General features: G+C 41.8%; 1 protein-coding gene across 1 annotated transcript; it reads left to right on the top strand.

Annotated features, from left to right (window-relative positions):
• Window positions 1-1827: 1827 nt before the first annotated feature.
• Window positions 1828-8046, top strand: flot1b (flotillin 1b). The gene is made up of 13 exons (XM_076109131.1): window positions 1828-1979; window positions 2680-2730; window positions 3225-3300; window positions 3550-3640; window positions 4257-4400; window positions 4511-4630; window positions 4973-5068; window positions 5177-5329; window positions 5571-5752; window positions 5921-5966; window positions 6114-6251; window positions 6348-6512; window positions 6609-8046. Exons 2-13 carry the CDS (start codon window positions 2688-2690, stop codon window positions 6636-6638), a joined length of 1284 nt encoding a protein of 427 aa, XP_075965246.1. The 5' UTR covers window positions 1828-1979; window positions 2680-2687; the 3' UTR covers window positions 6639-8046.
• The last annotated feature ends 2279 nt before the right edge of the window (window positions 8047-10325 follow it).

Genomic DNA, 10325 nt, shown 5'->3' with positions numbered 1-10325 from the left:
TAATTATTAACCAGCATAAAAGTTGCCCTTTACTCTTCCAGACCTCCCAGAGACAACGCCGTACTGTAAGAGTTAGATTGTTACTGATACCAAAAAGCTACAATTCTGTTTGATGAAAGTAAATCAAATATGCAGTAACAGGAACATTGGTTTCAATTGGTTAAGATAAGATATGAGAGAATTGTCATTATACTGTTGCACAAGACAACAATACAACTTAATTACGATATAGACAAAAATAATAAAAATAACTTCAAAATAAGAACAGTATTCAAAGCGCTGTCCAGTGTACAAATACACAATAGCAGCATAAAATCTAGCAAATGCACAAGGTGTAAACAAGTAGCAGTAGCAGTGTAAGAATAGAGTATTATATATATATATATATACTGTATACATATGAGTGTGCGTGTGTGTGTGTGTGTGTGTGTGTGTGTGTGTGTGTGTGTGTGTGTGTATGGTAACAGCTTTGGGTAAGACGCTGTTTTTCAGTCTTGTGCATGTATTGTCCTGTAACTCATGAGAGAGAGGAGAAGTAACTTCACTCATTCTCGACTCAACAACCTGGACAAATAGGAGAAGGAAAAATCTTTGCTCTATGTAACCTCACACCAGCGGCAAAGAGTCTGGGCTCAAAAGGTTGAGGTCTGGTCAGAGTGGACAGGATGGGTGAGCCAGGTCCCTGCAGCTCCCATCAGACAGGAACAAATCCAGAATCCTCCATGTTTATGGTATAATCAGATTGGAGTTAGTGGATTACAGAGTTATGAACTAATCTCTGCTGCAGGATGATTTTTATTCGTATGAAATAGTCTAGTTCTGAATTTATTTTAGAAGCGGTCATAGTCCTACCACTGAGTCTAATTGTCACGCAAGACTCCATTGCGATTGTGCACATTAATACTATCATCTAAATACATGAAACATCAAACATATGTTGGTGTGCCCCTATACTTCAGACATTATTCTAGTACATTCATCAATCATGCAGAGGAGTACGGTTGAGATACAGTAGTGATGGGCTGACTATTATCATGTTTTGTGTTTTTCTAGGTGAACATTGATGTGATTGTTTAAAATGTCATCTCAGACAGTTGATGTATGGGCAATTACTTTTAATATCACGACCTAAACCTAAAAATTGTTTATAATATGTGTTTCGGACTGTGTTCTGTTTGGTGTATTCTCTGTCTGCTAAATCCTCCATTTTAAATCGGGCCTTTAATGCACAATTAAGCAGTGGAATTTATTATTATGTAGATTCAGGCAACGTCACAAACCTCACTGTGATAGCTGGCAACTGAAGGTCCACGAAAATCAACATTTTTAAACCATCTCAAAATGAAATTATATGTGTATCCCTGAGGTCCAAGTTTAAGGTGACTACTACTAAGGTAACTACAACATATTGATAGGTGTTTGTGATTTTTTTTCCGCCCTTTTCATTTACATACAGTTGGGGCAGAATACTATAACACTTTTGGATTGTATGCAGATCAGTGCAAAACCATCCCTAACCAGGACCTCAATGCAAAATATATAGTTGAATTTAACAACTCATGAAAGTGTAGAAAAAACAATTTAGGCATCATAAAAGTAGACTTTATGGCAGAGCAGTTGCATTACAGACAGACAGACCAAGATGGATGGATGGATGGATGGATGGATGGATAGATAGATGGATAGATGGATAGATAGATAGATAGATAGATAGATAGATAGATAGATGGATAGATGGATAGATGGATAGATAGATAGATAGAGTGCAGTTATCATGGTCAACCACTAGGTGGCGACTGACGGAGGACGTTAGTGTCGTGAGGATGGGTGTGGTCACTGCACACTTCCACCTCTTCTCGCAGACATTTTTGCCATTCCAGTTGACGGGTAAACGGCTTAGTAGCTGACCGTTGCAACACTAAACTGACCTCAAGTTACTCTTTTAAAAAAGGATTTACTTCTGTATCGAGCGGATATCGGTAAGTTACACGGAGCGATCAGTTCGATGTGTTACATCATGTAGTGAATAGATGCGTGGGATAGCTAAACGCTGGACTGTTTTCCACAGGCGTACGTTGGTGACGTTATCAACCCAGACCCTACTCCGCTGTCTTTTTTTTTATCAGCTAGCTAACGTTAGCATGCGAACTAGCCGTCTTTGCAGACCGTTATTCGGTTCTACATTCGTTGTACTATATGTCCGACATCTTCTTTTACGAGCAGCGATGCGTTTTTATTCTAATATTTGACAACACGTCGGTCCTTAAAGGCGACAGTCAAACCGAGCTGTCTGCGCTATATGGGAGTTGTTTATAGGGGGCGGGGCTTGTTCTCTGTGAAAATATAACGTTCGAGTCGAACGTTCGAAGCTTCATTGACATAAACATGTCAGTCGTGTTACTACCTCACTGTTTTTACACCTAAATAATCCATCAATTACGATACCACGGTATTAACAGTATTCGGAATGTTAATATCAGTCAATATTCTATAGTGGTGCCATCAATTTAAATTGCATTTATTAAGGTTCAATACAGAAAATAGTGTTTAATACTGTCATAAAACCCTAATATTGTTTATGACCATTGAGCAGTGGTTCTCTACAATACATACATATAAATATACTTAGATGTCCATCCTTTGACATGCTCTTGCTATAATGTCTTTGCTTCAAATCAGAAATCAAGATGTTTTACACGTGTGGACCCAATGAAGCCATGGTGGTGTCTGGTGAGATATTTTCTTTCATGTCTTTTGCCAACATCTCATGATTATTTCTCTCACAATAAACACAGGATGGTATGAAAAGTTGAGTTATGAAATATTGAATGCTGATGTCATATTGTTACACACTTTCAGAAGGCCACTGTACTGTGTGATGTGTCATAACAATCCTGTGATAAAATGAGTTTTGTTTACAGTGGAACGGAAAACTTGCGGAAAACTTGCGTCATGTGATTTAATTACCACATGTCTTGTGATGACATGTTATTGAGCAACACTTAAAGTGGAGTAAACTAAGAATTTTCCAGCTGGCTGTAAAGTGTACTCTCAAGCTGTTATCAATATCAATAAACAGCATTATATTGATATTGTCGTACTACTGGGTTTGCACGTTAAACTATGTCCTAGATCCAGTTACTCTATCAATAACCAGCTGTATGTTAATGAATGGTAGCGTATTGTTTATGTTATGTGTTCTCCCCTCCCTTCTTTGTCTGCAGGCTTTGGCCGGTCTCCTCCTCTAATGATTGCTGGAGGAAGAGTGTTTGTCCTCCCATGTATTCAGAAGATCCAGAGGTGATCCTTTATTTCAGTCTCCATTCCTCATAGCAGCTTGATTTTATGGACTGGTCAGCTAACAAGGGAAATGGATGTTGATAGGAGAGATGTGCTGGTATCTTTTCCGACTGCTGTATCCATTAGCTGTTGTTTTGTGGCTGATAATTGACTTAATTCCCTCCGTCTCTCTTATGCTGTGCCTTGTCATTCTTGCTCTTTGTTATTATATCTCACCCTTTCCTTTTATTTCATGCCTTTTCTTCTCAGAATCGCCCTCAACACTCTGACTCTAAATGTGAAGAGTGACAAAGTCTACACCCGTCATGGGGTCCCTATCTCTGTCACCGGCATTGCACAGGTATGCTTTGGAAATACCGTACAGCTTTTATTGAATTGAGTCAAAACGCTGGGTATGTTTCCATGAAGAAAAATTATATTTAGATATATTATAAAAGTTATTATAATAGATTTACAATGTTTTGCATATACACCAAAAGGCAGGGAAGACGTTCAGCTGCTATTTGAAAGACCTGTCTACAGAAACAGGTCTGATGCTCTCTGCATAACTGATTGATTTACAGTATGAGTGGACGGGAACAAGTAACTGTCTGATTACATAAATAAATACAAAATACTGAAACACAAGCAAATTAAACTTTTGCCAATATTTTTGCCAGAGGATTAGACTCATCGTACTGTTTATAAACACACAGCATGCATATTCAGTGCAGTTTAAAGGTTATTTACTGTTAGTAAACAAGGGAAAGGAAGATGGATGGAGAGGGCCAATGGGACGTCCCCTTAGAGAAAGAATTTAGTGAGTCCTTGGCTATTTTTATAGGAAGTTGATTGTTTTTAAAAGTGCAAAATAGAAAGAAAAAACATCTGACTGTGGCATCGATAATGGCAGATTTTTATTTCATGTCTGACCTGCTTCATCTTTTTTCACATTCTCTTCTCCTGTCTTTGTGCAGGTGAAGATCCAGGGCCAGAACAAAGAGATGTTGGCCACTGCCTGCCAAATGTTTATGGGCAAGTCTGAGGCCGAGATTTCCACGATTGCTCTAGAAACACTGGAGGGACACCAGAGAGCCATCATTGCCCATTTGACTGTGGAGGTTGGTGTTCTGAGCGTGTCAAATGGATTTGCTTGACATTTTCCAACTTTAAAAGATTATGTTTATGACTCATCACTTACTTATACAATATAATCTCTCCCTGTGTACAGGAGATCTATCAGGACCGTAAGAAGTTCTCTGAGCAGGTCTTTAAAGTGGCCTCCTCTGACCTGGTCAACATGGGGATCGGTGTGGTCAGCTACACGCTCAAAGATGTTCATGATGATCAGGTACTTCCTGTCTGTTTGGGTTCATTTTCTGCCAGGCAAACATGTAATGATCAAAACACCACCCACTGATTACTGGAGCAGCAGGAATCTTAAGTGTCGCTGTGAGCCTCAACGGTTTTTTTATGTGAAAGCTTTTAGCGTCACATGATTTCCTCTGTTGCAGTAATGGACTTAAGTAATGATATTGACTCACTGTCTCTGAGACCTCCAGCTGCTCTTTACATTAGTGATGAATTAGGTCTTCAGTGGTAGCCACACCGTCTCTTGTTTTTTGTTTGCTGAATGCACTGCCATCCTTTTTAATGCTCGTCTCACAGCTGACCGTCCCTGTTTCCCTCACAGGACTACCTTCACTCTCTGGGTAAAGCCAGAACAGCTCAGGTGCAGAAGGATGCCAGGATTGGAGAGGCTCAGTACAAACGGGATTCTGTCATGAGGGTAAAATCTGCTTCTATGGACAAATCCGAAAATGAGAATAATCGTTAAGTTTGAAAAGAATCCCCCAAAATTCATCGGTTTTCTGTCCTGCTTACGTGCTCCACACAGGAGGCCAACGCGATGCAGGAGAAGGTTTCAGCTCAGTACAAGAACGAGATTGAGATGGCAAAATCCCAGAGAGACTACGAGCTGAAGAAGGCCGCCTATGATGTCGAGGTCAACACGAAGAAGGCGGAGTCAGAAATGGCCTATCAGCTTCAGGTACAGTTCATGAGCTGATCTTCTCGGGCCAATTGCTTTTAAGTTTGATATGTTTTTGTTGTGCTGATGAAATGTTGTCTGTTGAGCCTGTGCACACCACGTCCACACATTTTATTGGGCTGGCTGGTTGAGTTTGTACTAACAGGACAAATCCAGATTGTACATGATACTTGATTACTTTCCCGTGATTGAAGGTTCAGTAGTGTTGGAATTTTCTTTTTCCTCTTTCTTCCTTCGCCAGGTGGCCAAGACCAAGCAGCGCATTGAGGAGGAGAAAATGCAGATTCAGGTGGTGGAGCGCACCCAGCAGATTACCCTGCAGGAGCAGGAGATCACCCGTAAGGAGAAGGAGCTGGAGGCCAAAGTGAAGAAGCCGGCAGAAGCAGAGAAGTACCGACTGGAGAGACTGGCTGAGGCTCAGCGGTGAGTCCTGGAGCCACGATACTGTTGTGTTGTTCTGATGAGATCTATGAAACATGGAAACATCAAGTGATGTGCATCCAACATCCGAACAGCACAGAGAAAGGACAAAATTCAATATAAAATCACTTAAGACAATTTGAACAATTCTCCTCTCTTCCCTCCTGGCAGCCTGCAGCTCATCATGGAGGCCGAGGCAGAGGCCGAGAGCATCAAGGCGAGTCCTGGCGCATCTTTCCTATTTTTGTGAAAATACTCAATGCCATTTCCACTTCACACCCCCCCCCCCCCCCCCCCCCTGTACTGTAGGCCTGTACATTTCTATTGTAATATTAACTCTGTACATTTCTGTGTGTCTGTATAGATGAAGGGCGACGCCGAGGCTTTTGCCACGGAGGCTAAGGGCCGTGCCGAGGCGGAGCAGATGACCAAGAAAGCAGAAGCCTTCCGGCAGTACAAAGACGGAGCCATGGTGGACATGCTGCTGGAGAAACTGCCACTGGTCAGTCTGACCGTCACGGATGAGTGAATAGATGATGATAATGATCTCCGTCCCCTCTTCTCTGCATTAATTCCTCTGTTGTTTCTCGTCCTGCAGATGGCAGAGGAGATCAGCAGGCCACTGTTGGCGGCTAAAAAGATCACGATGGTGTCCAGTGGTGGCTCAGAGGTGGGAGTGGCCAAACTCACTGGGGAGGTGCTAGATATCATGACCAGGCTGCCTGCCGCTGTGGAGAAACTCACCGGAGTCCACATCTCCCAGGTAAGCTGGAGCACACGTGTGCGTGAAAGTCCGATGTGAGACTGAACGACTGCTGCAGCCGGTAATCGTCTCACGTTTCTCTCGTCGACTCTGCAGGTTGTAGGAGCGCCCGGCCTTGTGCGTTAAGAAGAGACGAAGAGCAAGAAGTAATCGGGAGAGATGTCCCCCACGTTCAGACTAGGAGCTTCACGTCTCCTCCTTGTGCCTATAGCCACTGCAGCAACGTAGTCTTGTCCGATCGTCTGTGCATGTGTGTTTCACTTTGTGTGTCTCTCGTTCCTCGTTCCTCCTCCATCTAAACGTTCTCCGTCATGTTCCTGCTCTGAGCTGTTGTGCTGTAGATGACAGCAAAAAGTAGCTGCAAGGGATAGGATTATTAATGAAGCTGTTATTACCAGGAGACAAAACCCCAAAGTAGGACTTCCTCTCATTGCTGTTTTATACTTGACCTTAAGTATGCAATCTGGTTTTTTTTTTTTTACTAAACCAACCAGCCTCATTCTTTCTGTATATGGACTTAATCAACCGACTGTCATTCCTTTTTGTTTTACTTTTAATGTAGTAAATGTTGGCTGTAGTTTTTTTTTTTTTGTTTGTGCCTTTCAGTTAAACGGTGCTGAGCTCTTTATCACAGCATCACCTCGTAGTTTTGTGTGCGTGGGCGAATTGTTGCTGGACCGAGCTTCACGTTCATTTGCTTCGTCCACTCGTTCATTTTAAAAAGAGACAAAGTCGGGTGGGGGGTTGATGGTTAACTCCACTACTCTTTTGTAGAAACTGACTGAAGTTACTGAGCCCAAAATCATATCAGTTTGATGGATTTTCTTTTGCATTTCAGAATGAAGGGGAAGGAAGTGGTTGGTGGAAACGAGCTACAGGGGTTTCCCATTGAAAGAAATGAAAGTCTGTTGTGGTGGAAAAGAAACGATGTCAGTTGACTTCGCTGCAGCGTCTTCAGGAGTCTTTATTAGACACGAGTCAAGGAGAGCCATGCATGCTGCCTGCTGCTTTGCTTGCTGTCTCGAGTTTAAACTGACATATGGGAGATGGTCTGTTTTTTGTTGTTCTTTTATATAGTGTTTTCTATGATGTGACTATTATAAAGTTTAACAGATGTTTAGCTCTTGCCTATTGGAAGGTGTTGAGTAACAGTTCAGCGTCTCTGATTAGGAGCTCTTGTTTTCAGACTCTTCAGCTGTCAAGCCGTATGCATTTTGTTATCGCCAAGTGCCTGGTCAATCCACAACCGTCAAGTCTACTTCCTTACTTAAACCCATTATACTTTTTCTGTCAGGGAACTCTTCCTCATATCCAACTGATCCTAAAGCCATGGGACGTCACTAGGGACGACCGTAGATGAACGCCAAATCAGTCTCCACTTGTTTCTTCTTGTGACTAATCTTTTACTCTTCATTAAACGTGCCGTTGCATGTGTGTATTTTAAGTTGACAAAATGATATAGCTTTACAGTAGTGTACAAGATTTATCTGTAGTGAAATGTTCCAACAATAAAGTAATGGTTTAATCACTGTAACCTGTCGTCTGTTTATTGTATTTCTTTAATTACTTCATTGAAGTTTTATTTAAGACCACATGGAGCAGACTAGAGATATAGATCAACTATGAATAAACTATTAATATTCTAATCTGTCAAGTAAAATTAAGTTCTTCATCAAATGTGGAGATTTGCTGCTTTCCTGTTTTATATAATTGTAAATTGAATATATTTGTATTAGACTATTGGTCACCTTTGGGCCCTCAGAAAATATGAATGGTAATTTTGTACTCATGTTTTATTGACAATAATCAATAGTCACAGCCCAAGAGCAATTCTTGAAAAGATTAATGTTTATTAAAACATCTACAAAAATAGACAACGATGAATTACCATGGCATCAAGGTAGCAAGCGTTCTACAGAGATACAGAAGACCCCAAATGTTACAAAGAGTTTTCCATATATTAGTAAAGGAAATTACAATTCTGTCCTTAAAATATGTACATACTATGATGCTCAACCTCAAAAGACACAAAGGACGAAATCAGACATCAAGGAGTGTCTAAGTACATAAAGTATATATAAAAATATGGGTTTGGTTGAACTACAGTGTATCAAAAATGACTCAAATGGCACAACCATTGACAATCAGTAAACATGTATTACTTGATAATCTTGATCACCTCGGGACTGATTTGCAGTGCTATACAGTCAGTAAGGTAGATGGCATTGATTCTACCGCAGTCAGCTTAATGTATTAACGTGGGAAAATGCAGAGGTTGATGATGACATTCACACTAAAGTCAGAACTCCCAGAATTCAGTTTGAGTAATACCGCGACAGTGCGTTTGTAGAGCACGGTAATGCATTTGGATGAGCGGAGATTGAATATTCGATGAGTAGACGCGTCTCAACACACCGAACAAAAAGTCGTCATAAAATGAGATGAATTGATGGTGCCATTCCATTTCGTTTTTAAAAAATAATATTTTACATCTCTTGGTTTGGCAATGCCTTGAAGGGAGAGGATTTAACAAGGAAGACAAGACCGTCCTGAATTTTGATCTCCATTGGTTAAACAACTGAAATCACTGCAGGTGAGATGCATTAGAATCCACATCGACAGGAATCATATCAGGCCCCTCGCAGAGAGGACTTCCATCATGGCCGGGGACATGCAAGTAGGATTTAAAGTGCAGCTGGTTGTGGAATTTTTCATTTGATCCTTTGTGTCTGGGTCGCAGCCAGATACAAAAGAAATGCCAAAAACACCTGAGCAGGCGCATCTGAAGACGTCCCGGCCTCTGCCCCAGATGGCAGTATTGTCTCTCTGCTTGGAAAAGCCGTTCCAGTTTGTGGGTCACGTCTCGTCGGCAGCAGCAGACCCTCCTCTTCTGTGCCCGTTTCCTCAGGTTTTAGAAGTCCATTTGGCACAGCTCTTCTCTCTGTGGCTCAAAGATGGGGTTCAAAATGGCTTGGACTTTTTGACTACAATGGGGGGGGGGGGGGGGGGGGGGGGGTCAGTGGTTGATACCTGACGTAATTGCATTGCTGCTGTTGTCTGGTCCACATTATTTCACATTAGTCCACAATAACTTGGAAGTTACAGCTGTGGATGAGGGTCACTGTGTACGTTTTTGGGGTTAAGATAAGAGGATTGTCGAAGGGTCGACAAACATGGTGAGATCTGAAGTTATCAGTCAGCCATGTCTGACAATCTTTTCATAGACTTTTGGTCAAATTATCATTTTTTGTGCCTCAGATGGGCAAAAAGGGGCTGAAGCCGATTTTGATGAAAAGGTGTGCATTAGGCTATACATACGATAAATACTAAGACAATCCCTGCATGTGCACTTTCATGTCCGAACAATAGGTGTGCTGTTCAGACAAGTTTATGTGTCATGTGCACAGTCACCCGTTACCCTGCATGTAGCATTTATGATGGATACGCAAAAGTCATGAAACAAAGTGTTCATGTCCGAGCTTGCTATGGTCGTATTCGGAGAACTTTCCGTCACTTCGGCTCAGCAGCTTCCCGTGTCATTAACTCTACAGCACTTAGTCACCAGTAACACAAAGCCCCCTTGTAATAAAGTATCTGAGAGGAGAGAAAGTTCCTATGCAGACTGCACCCATCACCCGTGAAATGTAGCTCGGACTCTCACCGGTCTAAAGCTGGGGTTAGTTTTGCCTTTGGGGTTGGGGGTCTGATGTGGAAATAAACCGAACCAGCGGTGTCTCAGCCCCATCCACCCAAAAAAGTACAAATATAAAAGCGCGCAACCCACTCTCCCCCTCTCATCTGCCTCTGCTGTGC

Source organism: Anarhichas minor, unplaced genomic scaffold (assembly GCF_050575085.1).
Source record: "Anarhichas minor isolate MPS153535 unplaced genomic scaffold, ASM5057508v1 ptg000041l, whole genome shotgun sequence".
In the NCBI taxonomy this organism is placed as follows: domain Eukaryota; kingdom Metazoa; phylum Chordata; class Actinopteri; order Perciformes; family Anarhichadidae; genus Anarhichas; species Anarhichas minor.
The sequence above is the reverse complement of the archived record's forward strand: the minus strand, read 5'-3'. Positions and strand labels throughout refer to the sequence as shown.

What these genes read in the sequence shown, in the direction of transcription:
- flot1b (XM_076109131.1), top strand. Translation starts at nt 2,688, where the DNA reads ATGTTTTACACGTGTGGACCCAATGAAGCCATGGTGGTGTCTG. An exon ending in CTGTCACCGGCATTGCACAG is followed by an intron (nt 3,641 to 4,256) that starts GTATGCTTTGGA and finishes GTCTTTGTGCAG; the next exon opens with GTGAAGATCCAGGGCCAGAA. An exon ending in AGACTGGCTGAGGCTCAGCG is followed by an intron (nt 5,753 to 5,920) that starts GTGAGTCCTGGA and finishes CCCTCCTGGCAG; the next exon opens with CCTGCAGCTCATCATGGAGG.